This window comes from Spermophilus citellus, assembly GCF_964194105.1.
Source record: "Spermophilus citellus genome assembly, chromosome: 1".
NCBI lineage: Eukaryota > Metazoa > Chordata > Mammalia > Rodentia > Sciuridae > Spermophilus > Spermophilus citellus.
This window is the reverse complement of record NC_138182.1, coordinates 209,348,892-209,363,327: the sequence shown is the minus strand read 5'-3', so window position 1 is coordinate 209,363,327 and position 14,436 is coordinate 209,348,892. Positions and strand designations below refer to the sequence as shown.

Here is a 14,436-nt window from a genome sequence, read left to right as displayed (position 1 = left end):
AGATAATCTAGGAATCCGATTAAAATGAAATTTCAAACATGTAATCAATATTATTTAATGTAAGTATTTCATAGCTACCTGAAATTTCAATTTAATGTCTTTGGCTTTTTTTGTTTTGTTTTTGTGCTAAAAACCCAAACTTGGTATGAATTTATTGAGCTTTAGGGCAGGAATTTGGGGAACTCTGAAAAGTAGAAGGCCTGGTCATTCTATAAGAAGGAAGGGATGGTAGGTAGCATGGTAGTGAGATTGGGCCTCTGGATGAGCATAGAAAATGGGTAAATCCTATTGGTCGGTGTCCAGATCCCGATGAGGTGATGGTCATCAATTTGTTAGGACACTATTCTCTACAGTGAGTGACTAGGTAGTAAGGCTAAGCAACTGGTGAAAATCCTTGAGAGGGGCTATGGGGGATAAACCTTTCAACTGACAGCTAACTAGCTGTTGCTTATGACTTCTTTATGCTAGTGATTGTGTTTGGAAAACTAAAGGTCTGCTTCTTTTCATGGTCCTCCTCAGATTTTTACAAGCTGGTGACCTTCTGAAAAAATTGAGAAAATTGCTGTTGAAATAAGCACGAAGAAGAAAAGAGTAATCACCCATTTTTAGATGTGTTTACAGGCTGTATGACTCAGTGCTGCTTCTGTTAAGATCACTGAGTATGTGGTCTTTTTTGGTACTGAAATGCAAACATAGGAGACTCATGATCTATGCTACTTTCAGTGAATGATAAAACACTTATTGAAGTAGCAAGGGTCTAACTGTAACATTCAGAGTGCTTTTGTATAGGAGTCCTCTTCTCTCTCAGCTTGGCTTTGGTCAATCTCTTTTGATCCTTTTAGGAATAGTTCACTTTTTCAATGTCCATATATTCAAATTCTACTGTGGACCTCTTTGGAACTAAAAGCACTGGCTTGAAAAAAAAAAGTTGATGTGTTTGATTGACAGGGATTCAGGTCAAATACCAGATGTTTCTTTGGCAGAATTTCCTAAATTCCCCAACAACAGCATTTATGGTGGAAAAATCATTATTTTTTCCTTATCAGCTTCATTTGTAGAGATAATTGCTCTGAGACTAAATGGACCCAACCCAACAAGGAACAATATTAAGTACTATTCTAAAGAGGAAATGAGGAATCAAATGCTTTGTCATTAGGGTGAGCTAACTAAACATTTCGGTATTTACCAAAGTGTTTTAGCAGGGCAGACTTTGTCTCAATTTGTGTCACAGTCATATCATGAGTCAGAATGATTTCATTGATCTGCCCCACTCTTCTGTCTTTTAATGCTGCCATTGATTAGGCAACTGAGACTGTTGTGTAGGAGGAATATCATGACAGTATGAATGAATGTTCTTTTAAAGTATAATTTAAAAACACTGCTTGAAGAATTTCTGTATGTCAAAGAAATTCAAAGACTTTCTTTCCTAATGTGAAAGATTTTCAGCTTTGATTTACTTCTCTATGCTCACCTGGGTAGATGGAAGGTCATTCTCCAGGCCACAAGTGCTTTTGAAATTAATGGGGGGGGGGGGGCATCTGAGCTAGAACAGATGTCCAGCACTCTTTCATGAGAATTCATGGGGTTCCTCATAGGAAGGAGTCTCGGGACACTTGAGGTTCTGTTTAAAGCTCTGGACACTTAGAAAGTGTCCCTTGGGAAAGACATGCCCAAGTATGTATCACAAAAAAATAGCCTGGGGCTTCAGAAAAGGGAAGAACTGGGTTAACTTTTCTCTATTCTGTGGTGGTCCTTATTTATCCTTTTTCATTTTAAATTTCTTCATTTTTAAAATGGGGAGAAAACCACTTAGAATTATTTACTTCATATTATTGTTGTACAGAATAAAAAGATTATGTTTCTTAGCAGGATATTTTATACACAGAAATTGCTTAATAAATATCAGCTCAGTTTCCTGAATGAATAGTAACTAAGTTAAGGTGGGTGGGCTAGGAAAAATGAATGTTTGTCATCAATATGACTGCTTGAAGGTAGAGATAGTGCTGCTGTTTTTTTTCTGTAAGTTATGGGAGAAACTTGCCCAGGGAGAAGTGGGGTATACCAAAATATAGTCAGAAGAGAAAATGTAATCGACTCATGATTAAGAGCATAAACTTTAGACAGATGAATTGGCCCTGTTTCTGTGTATGTAAAATAGAAATAATGATACCTACAGAGTGTTTAATAGGCCCCTGGTTTGCTTGACCAGCCTATTTCCTTCAATCTCTGAGACTCAAGTCCATTTTCTTAAGGAAGGGCTCTTATAGCCATGCTTATTTCTCATGAGCAGGTTCTCTTAATTGCCACAAATAAAAGGACAAAGGGGTTCACCTGACTTAGGAGGACTTAAACCATTGACTGGGCTGGCACATTCAGCCTAAAAGAGAACTCCTCCTAAAAGAAGACTAAATGACATGATGAACATAAAGTGCTTCACATGGCACCCAAGGTGTAATGAGGGCTTAGTAATTTTTAAATCCAAAGTAAAGACCATTTCCTGGCATCTGTTCTATCTAAACTTTTTTGTCTACAGTACCTATAATTTGGCTGGTTGGCATAAGCCTAATAGGCAGTGCAGGGGAGATTTTTTCTCCAGGTTTTGGAGTGACAACTCAAACCAAGAGAAGGATGACATTTCTAACTTTATATCCCTTTCATGCCAGGGACATTTCTGAGTGAAACACGTATTAAACAGTTTTCCCAGGAAAAGCCTAACAATTCTCATGCTAGAAATTTTAATGTCATGGTCCCAGCCTAGGTAGATTCAGACCTAGGAGTGCTTATTTTTAACAAGTCCAACTGGGAAACAGTGGAAGTGAAATATCATTTTAAACACACAACTTTCTCATGAGCACCCTGAGTCAACAGCTTTAGCCTCAGCAATGGCTAGCCACTTATCTTGTCTTTTACAGGTTCAGTTTGTTAAATGCAGCAAAACTTCTTCAGTAAGGATCCTATCTTTTATGTTTTCTCATTAAACTCGAACAGGCACCATGGGGTGGGGGAAAGGTGACAGTTTCAGCTCCTGTGATCTTAAGGATATCCAATAGAGGAAAGGCTTTCCTAATGAACAATAAACACACAAGGAAACCTTCTCTTATTGTGATTATAATCTCAACTATCAATCAATATGTTGAGGACAGAATTTTTATCCATTTATGTACTTTTCATCTTTCACATGTGTTCATTTTCTTTTTTCAACTTCTTAGGTCATGGAAATATTATTTCCTTTTTTTTTCCTTTTTTCAATACAGATCTGAAGGTCATTTTGACTTGTTTTTCTTTTATAGTTTTCATCCTAATAAAATTTGCTCAGTTGAATTTACAGATATGTATATTTTTCATGACAGAATCCCCATCCTCACAATATAGCAAGTTTCCTGTTTGAGGGTTAGCTAACAATGTGATTAATGCTTCTCAGAGATCTTGTAAAGTTTTTACACAAGCTGAAAGATTCTGCAAAATTCTAGGCCAACAATAAGAGCTTAGAGAAATACCATTCTTCTAGGGCTATGCACAATGCAGAAGTCATTAAGTCAGCATAGCAACCCCTACAAACACTTTCCCTTAATTTGTGCATGCATGTGCATATGTGTGTGTATGCACACACACACATAATCTGTACCCAGCAAAGTATAATCCAGGTTTCTATTCAAAAGGAGCAACCAGTTCAAATGCACAGCTGGGTATGCCAGAAAACACATAATTAGACAAATTGGATTTAAGAGTTACGTAAGGTCTCAACTGAGCCAGTGAATAAGAAGCTGAATGAAACGTTGTGATTGCTGCTCTGGTGCCTGGAAAGAACAGAATATGTGGATATGTGTGTTTTGGGCAAATAAAAGGCAATTACTGGGAGTTATGGAGTGTGGTTGGCATTCCAAGAGATTTAGACTACAGAATGTTCCACAGTGGGCTGTACTGGGGGATAAAATGTTGTCCAGGGCTAAAAGGAAGAATCTGTTAGAAGATATATGCATAAAAGGAAGATTTGGTAAATTCTATTTTGGAGTTGTATTTTATTTTAAAAAAAAGAAATGATTGTTGAAACGTTACATGTTATATAATTTTAATTACATATTATGTAATTTTCTACAGGCTTATAAAAAGTCTGAGAGAATTTTAAGTACCAAGGACACATTATATATTATTATTTCTCCTCTAAAAGTGGACTTTTCCATCTGAGGCATGTATATTCTGGAAAAGATAATAAGCAAAGTCCACAGCTTCAGAATTTTTCACTAAGAATTCTCAAACAAATGACGAAATGTTGAAGATAAGTCTCCTCATAGGATTACGAAGCTAAAACTAAATTACCACATTTTCCTATTTGCAAATAATCGTATTTGCAAATTTGTCTCAAGGCAACTGAATGAAAAGTAGATATTCTTCTCTCTTGACAATCTCCCCGAAATAAATGGGACAAAAAAGCAATTGTCTGACAGAGTCCTATTTTCCTAAAGAAAATATTGGGGATTAATTGACAAAAGTACCTATTAGTCCCCATGACACTAGTGCTTATAGCATTTGGGGCTTGTCTCTTAGTGTGCAATTTAAATATGTATCCATAAAACCCTTGCCAATAATAATAACTTCTTGTCTATTGATGCCACCTAACCATTAAAATCTCTATTAACAATCTCATCTTTGATTTGCTATAGTTTACAAAAAAATATTTTGAGCACCTCTAACTTGCAAATTACATCTAAAGACAGAGGGAAATACAAAGACGAACACAGTCTCTTCTTTCAAACTTACAATCTAGTGAGGGAAACAGAAATAAAATAGGAAAGTAAATATGGTATGTTTTTGGGAACTTTGCCATGCACTTAAGTGTTTGTGAATCAGGATTTTTCTTTAATTTTGATGATAAAGAAAATAATTTTGAAGAAGTATATTTTGCTTATGTTACCACTTGAAGTGCACTTTACTTCAAAGGGGAGTTCTTTTATTTCACAGGTACATCTGTGCAAACATGGTGCTTAATATTATAAGAATTTTATTACATAATAATTTAAAATGGTGATCAAATAACTGCATCATTATGCACACAGTAGTTGATAAACAGTTCTGATTACACATCAAATGGAGACCCTTAAAGGTGCATTTAAAACATTTATGTAATCTGACGGGAAAGAACATACAGTTACCAAGTAGATTCTCACGTCTGGTAATTCTTAAATTCTTCTCAGCAGTTATCTGTCTAGATATTCAATTACAAATGCAGTGTTTGGAGAAGACACCCCCTTCCTCATTATTTATATGTTGGGAAGTTTTTGGAAGCAAATATTCTAGGGATATAGAGACTGGAATAATCTAAGGGGAACAAAGCTGGGCAGGAGAACAACAAAAGTGATTCTAGTGTGACTAGCTTCAACTTCTTAGTCTAAGGGGTGGGGGACCGAGAGAAACTTTGTCTCACACATTCTGAAAACTTTTAAAAATGCCAAAGAGGGGAGGTGGATTTAATTTAACTTTCCCTAGATTAAAGGGAAGGTCTTCATCCTTGAGCTAGTATCTCAATACAATCCCAACAAAGAGAAGTTGTTGTTCAGCAAATGTTCATTGAATTAAGGTACTTTTTTTAAACTTTTTTTTCTTTGTAGTTGTAGATGGACAGAATGCCTTTATTTTATTTGTTTATTTTTATGTGGTGCTGAGGATCGCATCCAGTGCCCTGGGCATTCTAGGCAAGCACTCTGCCACTGAGCCACAGCTCCAGCCCAAATTAAGGTACTTTAATACACTTTTGCAGGTCAACAGCCATCAGTCCTTCCTTCCTTCCAATGACTGTATAGAGAGCACTGTCATTTGGTCGGATCATTAATAATTTTGTGAAATGTCTTAGTTTAGGAATCATTAAGACATAAAACAAATAAAGAGACCAAAAGAAACAATCATTTTGAGGAACAGCCATTTATGATGAAAGAAAATCACAGTTCATTCTTTGGTGTACTTGCTACTTTAGTTTTTACCATGGTAAGTGTAATGTTAGAAATAGGTAAATACTTTCTATTGTGTTAGGACCAAAGAGTTATTAGTTTTGATCTGATAAAACTTTCCTCCAAACTTGAGTATTTATAGACAGAATTTCTGGTTTGTAAAACCAAATTCAATGTTGATCTTGTCAGAGAAACTAGGAGTAAGAACAAACACACACACAAGTAGGAAAGTAGAGACTTACTGTATCACGTTGCCTGTTATCTTTCCCTGATATTATCAAGAAGTAGTTCCATGTCAATAGTAACAACAAAACCAGTGGTATCATGTAGAGCTCAAAGTTCCAGACAACAAAGAGAAAGAGCTGGAGGAGAGAGAAGAGAGAAAAAGAGATGAGTCAACTCTGAATTTCATTAGATGGACTTTCTTATTCATTCTCTACTTCAAAAACCACAAAAACTAAGTGGTTCAGAACAGGAAGATTTATCTTGAAAACAAAAGCCCTAAGAACTTGTTAAGCATTTTTCTAAAAGCATAACTGACCCCTTGAAGGCCACTGTTAAGATTTTTTTTTTTTACTTTGTTTAATTTCTGTGAAGGAAAAACTGATATCATTACATTGTCAAAGAGGCAATTTTAATTTTTCTCCTCCAGTGAAATTATTGTTAGGTTTGACAAAAAAAAAAAAAAAAAAAAGACAGCAAAATGAGCTTCGCTGCATTGTTACAATAGCCTGATCTATCTGCCTTAATGACAAAGAATGAAACACTATTTAACATTAGGAACTTTTTAAAAAATCTCACTTGGATAACACAATGCAACCAGAATAATAGGCAGATGAAAATACCAAGTCTACACCTGAGAGCCCCAAAGATGTCACATTATGAAAAAGCACCGCTACCAACAAGTGTGAAAAAAGGTTGGCTTAATATTCAGTATAGAAATCAAACAGCTATTGAAAAAAAATAAAGAGTAATTCTATCAAGTTATTTTGCCAAAGGAAATTCTAAAATGCCTATTTATATTATTTTTAAAAGCCATCTATTTCTCTAAATATATAAACTATTTTTTGTTGTAAGATAAGTGTTAGACTAAGAATCCAGGGTAGCAGATGGAGCCATTCTAAGAGCATTTACACTGGAAAACAGCACAACTTTGGATGTGACATGTGACTCACACCACACCCCCACCAAACTCCTGGACAGATCATCTAAATTCACTGGGTCTGTGGCTCCTGCTGTTAAACTAAGGTTATGTTAAGTTAGGTGGGATTTAAGAGCTGACTCTAATGCTAACTAGCTGTACAACCTTTCAGCAACCTATATGTATGTTCTCTCTTTAATTTCTTTCTCTAAAATGGGGGCAATAGAAGTGTCACTTCACAGGTATGAGAATTAAATCATTAAAATGCCTTAAGGATTCAATATACTGCTTGGTACCCAATAAGTGGGCAAAACCATTATTGTGTAAATATTATTGATACTCAGGAAATTTAATTATTCACTAAGGTCCTCAAATTCTAATAGTGAAAGCTGGAAAGTCATCTGCCTACTAAAATTTAGCTGAATGATAGCTTTACTAGGGATTTCAGTTAGCTGGTTGGGATGACAAGCACCTTGTATTTGATAGGTCAGGACATGGAGGGCGTAAGGACACTCATGCCAGGCACAGCAGCATGGGCTACGTGCAGCCTCATAATACCTCTCAGTCTAGCCTACAGCCTGCCCAAATGGCAGAGAGAAGTAAACTGTGTGGAGTGATAGAGATCCCATCCTGATAGCTGCAAGACCCAGGATCTAGACCTTGGAAAGTCACATTGTCTCTGTGTTTTCATGTCTAGACAGAGGTCTATAAACCTGATCACCTCAATACTTCAATATTTGAAATGACTTTATGACATGACTGTACCATCTCATTTTTTAACACTAAATTTTGAAAATAGTACATTATATTCAATTTTTTTATATTCATAACCCAGATGAACACCAAAAAGCATAATTAATGATTTAGTAACCCAAGAAATAAATTTTGAACAGAATTACATGGTAACTATAGATTTAAATTCCTCAATAAGAAAATTTCCAAATATTGCAAAACATGAAACATGACCCATATCTTTTCTTTCATCATAAAAGCAGAAAGATTTCTATAAAAATAAAATATTTGCATTTAATTTTCGAAATTTGTAAAATATATACAAAGATGATAAAAATCATGATTTACAGATATGATTATTAAAATTCATGTTTATAAAAATAATTCAGGAAATGAACTAAGATAAATTTAATAGACATCAATATATGTAAAGGGGAGAATTATTTTTTACTAGAATCCATATTAATTCTTTACACATTTTGTATAACCTTTAGACACCCATGAGAATGTAAAATCCTTAAGGGTAGAGACCTCTTTTTTGTTCACTGTTTTATATCCAGAGCTTAGAATACTACTTAAATACTCAGTAAGTAAATTTTTACTTAATTAATGAGTAAATGGACACTGGATTCCTAAATTACTCAACAGAAATCTATTAGTAAAATTATTAGTAAACTATTAGTAAAATTACTATAGAGCCACTACATAAAACCAATGGACTTCAGAAAAATGCATTCAGAACTACAACCTTGGATACAACTAGCAAATTTCTCTCCCCAATAAATAAGTCTACCTTAGTGCTTCTGGACAATATTCTCTTTACATCCTGGCTATGCAGGCATGAACTGTTTTGCATGTTATGGTCTGAGCACAGTCTTTCCTCTAGGCCCTTCTTATATGTTTGCTTTTTCTGAGAGTACTCCCTCTACTCAGTATATTCTAACCTCATGGCAGGTATTAAGATTATTCTACTGCTAAATATGACAAACTGTAATCATTTTTTAACCTGTTGAGCATATATATTCTCCCTTGTAGTGTCTACCCCTAGTGTATTCCAGAATAAACTTTTTGTAATGTCTATGTATTGGTGTTAGTTATAGGCCTTTTATATAGAAAAAACTTTCTAGATAATAATTCTGCAAGTAATCAAAACATCTTCCATGCTTTTTTCTTCTCTAGGTTTGATATCACCGATTGCTTCAAGCACAGTAACAAAGTATGATTTCTGGGAACTTCCCTATTTTAGACTTCTACCTTGTATCAGATACAAATCAATATATCAATAGCTTTCTTAAAATGTAATACTCAGAACTGACATGAAACTTCTCATGAATACCTGTAGTGTATATGCATCCTGTAGACATGGGCATGAGAACATGGGTTAGGGAAAGACACAGAAAAGAGAAACAAAGGAAGAAATTACATTAGGTTTAGGGATCCTGGCAGTGGAAAAACAGTCTCCTTTCCTAGTATGTGTTCTTTAAGAATCTATTATTTGAGTAATTGAGAAAGGAACTCCTATTCTTGAAACATCTTTATCTTTTAAAACCCCAAGAAATCTTTGAATAGATTCTAAATACATAAGCATTTATTTATTTTTCTTTTTCAACACCCAATTGAAGTTTACAAAAGGTTAAAATATATTCATTGAATACTTACCATGTATGTGCTATGAAACACTGGGTGTTCAAAAGCAGGAAAAACATCATCTCAGGAGTCAGATTATTAAGAATCACTAAGAAAAAGAAATCCTTCACTATATTGTTCTTATTAGCTGGTGAGAGTCCTCTGATAAAAATTGCCCTCAGAGAAATAAAGGAACTTTTTTACTCATTCTCTTTATACCGAGGCCTCTTCCTAGGGACCCACTGTGCTAAACTTGTTCCTATCTTCTTCACTACAGAAAAACTGTGATAATGAGCCAAGTGTAGTGGCACATGCCTGTAATCCCAGGGGCTTGGGAGGCTGAGGCAGGAGGATCCTGAGTTCAAAGAAAGTCTCAGCAACTTAGTGAGACCCTGTCTCTTAAAAAACAAACAAACAAACAAACAAAAACAAAAAAAGACCCCAAAAAACATAAAAAAGGGTTGGGCATGTGGCTCAGTGGTTAAGCATCCCTGGGTTCAAGTCCCAGTACAAAAAACAAAAACAACAAAACTGAGATAATGAAAAGGCTAGGCTTTCAGTATTCCAGTAGGGCATCAGGAGAAAGAAGCTGCAGGTGGGAGAAAACCCAAGGATGGCCAGATCAGCATCGGATCTGTCCTTGGTCCTGACTACACTTTTCCATAGGTTGAGATATATTCATGGGTTAAAATAGGATGAGAAAAGAAATTAAGAAATAAATCCTCAACACATTCACAGAATACAAATACAAACCATAAAATGTTTAGCATTTGTCCTTATCCAAACTTCTAGAATCCCTTTTACCTGTGTGGAACGTGGAAAGAGGACCCAAGGATTCTAGAATTTTTTTAGGTGACAAGGACTCTCACAAATTTATATAGTATTTAACTTCATTCAATTCCATCACTATCATATCCTTCCATTATTTCCCCTTACATGTCACACACTCTCCCTTTCACTGTCTCCCACTTCACCCCTGACACCATGTTTTATAAGGAAACTGGGACCATCTACATTTGACTTTTAAAGAACTCATGCCTCCATTCCAAACCAAAAACGTAGGCATATATTAGTTATCCCAGACCACTAGAAACTGAAACTATTCTAAGTATTTGATGGTTTTCTTTTTAAAAATTACTAAATGGTGGTTGTGATTTATATTTAGAATTCTATAGCAGAAACTCTTCATGAGACATATTAGCCAAATAGTGATAGTACACACAATCTCCATCATTAGGAAAGAATACTGAGAGTTCTACCCATTATCCTGACTTTCAAATGTCCTCTTTCAACTAACTTTGGAATGTCAACCAAGATAATGGAATCCCTCAACAGACTGCTGGTCTTTTCGTCCATTGAAGAGTACATTGGTGTTCACCGAAGGCTTAGAGGCATGCATGTTCCCCAGGTCCTAGCCATGACCCTGAGCAAGTTACTAGATTTCATTTAGCTTTATCATCTGAAGAGGGGAAATTATATGATTTACTTTTTGACTGTGAGGTGGAATTTGCCTACTGTTGGCACCTACAAGGTGCTCAGAAAACAGAATTAGATTGACTCATATTATGTATAATTCTTTTTTGGACTTCTTGCAGTTTATCACATTTCCTACACTGCCTTAGAACATATAGTTAATGATTGTTTTAAGATAAGAGAGATCTTAAAGAAGTCATGCCAACTAGAAAAGGAAGAGATAATGAAATAAGTGCCATTTTCAGTGTTTAGATTGTGATGATCATGTACAGTGAAGACCCTAGTTTGTTCACGCTGCCCTTTATCCAGGTATTTTGTGATTGATCAAGAGTATCAAATATGATGAAAGCAGAGGCCTAAAAAAACACATGACACAGCCACCCCATCACCTTAGCTGAAAGCCAGCACCCAAGAGCACAGCTGCCTACCTGAGGACAAGTTGACTGAAGATGCATGCATAAGCCCAGCTGAAACTGGTCCAGAGTGCTGGTCCACAAAGTCATCACTAAATGAACAGTAGTTTCTTTAAACTACAAATTCTGGAGCAGTTTGTTAAAGAACAAAAGCTAACTGATATATTACTCTCTCTGCAAGGAGATACTATGGTATGGTGGAATATGGTTTGCACCACAAGCTTGAAGAAGTGGTTTTAGCCTGATATTTGATCATCACAGGACCCTGGGAAAGATGACTACTCTCTTTGATTTTAGTCTTGTATCTATAAACCTGGTAATCTTGGCCTATCTCAGAAGATGACTTCGGGTAGTAAATGAGTGACATATGTGGAAATGCTGTATCACAAAGTACTATATAAATGCAATTTAATGCTTTTTCATATTTAAAGTTATTTCCAAGAAAATTACACAGACTTATAAACTAATCCTCTAACTCAATATGATAATTTTTCTGAGAAGATGGCTGAAGTTGTGTTAAACAGAGGGTATAATTAAAATACAGAAAAAGAAAAATTCAGATCTTTACAGTAGCTCACTATTATTAGCAAATGGCATTTGTATACATTGCAGATTTTGTTAACTCTGGAGTTAAAACAATTAAGTTTTAAAATGTTAACCATTTGAAAAAAAAATCTCATGCCCCTAAATATAAAATAAAATCTTGCTCTGAACTGGCAGTTTTACAAATGACAATACTTGACCATAATCCTTTTTCATTTTTAAGTTCAAACACATTTTATTTAATTCACTATTACCTTGCTCATAATATTAGCAGCATTACCACAAAATGTAATCCTTAAGTCTATTTGGTTTAGTATTTAAAAGCATTCTAAATTTTAATCCTAAAAATTCAGAATGGTGGTTTTGAACATTTTAAACTTACTAAAAAATAAATAATATAATTTGTCTTTAAAAGTATCATAGGATGAACTTAAGGGGAAAGACCTGAGAGGCAGACTGTGAAGACTAAGAATCAGAAGACTTCATTTTACAAGTGAGGAAACAGGCTCAGGAATTTTGAGGCTTGTCTAAGGACACTCTCTATTAGTTGCAGAACTAGGTCTGCTGATTCCTAATCCAGGGTGTTTTTCCCATAAAGGCCCACTGACTCTAAGGTGGAGAATTTTATAGTGAATATTGATTTAGGTACTGATTCAGTTTGTCGATTTTCTTATGTCTTCTTCTTTGCTCTGGGATGGCTACTTTCACATCAGTGCTAAGAAAGGGAATGATACTTCGTAGGTGTCTGCAAAGAACACCTTTTGGTATGGCAAAGAGGTCAAAAACTAATTGTGGAAACGAGGCTTGTGGAGCCCATTTCATTCTTCCTTTTTCTCACTCTCTCACATGGTTCTGAATAATCAAAAGTTGGCTATTCACAAGGTTTCTATTAAATGGGGTTTTCTTCTGTCCAAAATGTTTAGAAGAGGTTAGCAAGGTGGCTGTAAAGGCAAGGGTTGGAAACTGAATGAGCCAATTACATTTTATAGACAAAAAAGCCTGGCTTTTTCACACGAAGATTAAACAAACAAAAAATCTGTTCTACTGAGAAGCTAAGTGAAGATAGGATAAGCCTTTTCATTTGTATTAAAAAAAAGCAAATTATATAAAGTCGAGTGAATGACTCAAAATATCAAGATTTTATAGCCACACAATTTCTTAGGAGGTGCAGGACATGCATGATTTGTATTTCTTTGAGCTTGGAGGTTTAAGAGTCCCAGACAGGACCCAGCCATTCACATCATCTCATCAATTGATGCTCCCATTGAAGTGCAATGGGAGATGCCTGCATTCAATGATCATTCAGTGCCACACATGACAGTATCCCTGGGGGAGACCACTTCAAAAAATCATTTAAGTTAGAATATTGAATATCCTATTCTTTTGCAAACTACAGTATATTTTAAAAAGAAATCTCATCCAAAATGATTAACACTTCCTACTGTTCAGGAAAAAAGCCTGCCCTTTCAGACTAACAGCTGTGGATCATTAGCTCGCCAGTGATGAGATGTGTTTGATGAGTATTTTTCTTTCTAATTAAGAGATGAGATTCTCTATTTGACTGTCTCTTCAGAAAGAAGTGAAAAAATTTTCTGCCTACATGGAAAGGCCATTTCTTACAAAACAATTAATTATTTCATGGTCCTTTTAGAAAATCCTTTTCCTCTCTAATTTCATTTTTTTCCTTGAACTTCACACACATTTACACTCAGGCCTTCACAGTATTAACCCGTTTTTCACTCTACCTTCACCCCCTAATGTTTTTCTATTTGTCTCATCACTCAATAATATCTATTTCAAGTAAAACAGAAGGAGGAAATGTGCCCAAAGAGCGTATGCTTATAAGAATTAATCCAAAAGGACTTTTTTTGGTCTAACAGAGAACATGTGATCTCAGAAAATTCCCTGATGTGAGAGAGGCCTCTAATTATGTAGATGATAAATACATAGGATATGCTTTTTAAACAATGATTTAAGAAAAAAACTTCAAGGTGCTTAGCAATATATAAAAACTGGTTGCAGTGATGAAAACTTACAAAAAAAAAAAAAGTTTCACCTCTGCCAATAAGGCTGGTCTTAAACAAGAAGGCTAGGAATGAATGTAAAGTGAAACCCCAAATATTTCACTTTTCTTTTTGAAAAAGATTTCATAAGAATTGGGAAGGAGGTAAAATTCCTGGATTAAAAATTTGATTGAAGAGTGTAGTACGAAGCTAAATGAAAGCACTGTTTGTGAATTAATCCCATCAGTTGCCTCCTTACATCCTTTTTAGCACTAAAGAAGAAAAGAAAAAAAGAAGTAGGAAGGTCAACTTTCAAATGCTTAGGAGCAGACTGCCACTTCCCTCCCCCGGGTTCTCTTGGAAATATGTAGAGTATTTTTAGTTGTCACAAGGACTAGAGTGAGAGAAGGGAGATACTGTACTTTCTTCAGTGGGTGGCACCAAGGGTATGGATCATTCTGACAAACGCAGGACATTCTCACCCAGTGCGAATTTTCCTGCTCAGAATGCTAGCAGAAGTCCTTTTCGAGAAACAATATCAGTTTGCTATGTAGACAATAGAA

The 14,436-nt window shown here is 35.3% G+C and overlaps 1 protein-coding gene across 8 annotated transcripts in view; it reads right to left on the bottom strand.

Moving 5' to 3' along the window:
- Positions 1-14,436, bottom strand: part of MCTP1 (multiple C2 and transmembrane domain containing 1) — a gene marked incomplete at its 5' end in the record, with an annotated part of 531,499 nt that overhangs the window by 87,356 nt on the left and 429,707 nt on the right. For 6 of the 8 annotated variants that reach the window (XM_081287709.1, XM_081287710.1, XM_081287711.1 and 3 more), the window contains one exon: positions 6,185-6,304. The exons of the other annotated variants lie outside the window; for them this stretch is intronic. In XM_081287709.1, coding sequence (XP_081143835.1) covers positions 6,185-6,304 — 120 coding nt within the window. The remainder of the gene's footprint in view (positions 1-6,184; positions 6,305-14,436) is intronic. 8 annotated transcript variants of the gene reach the window in all.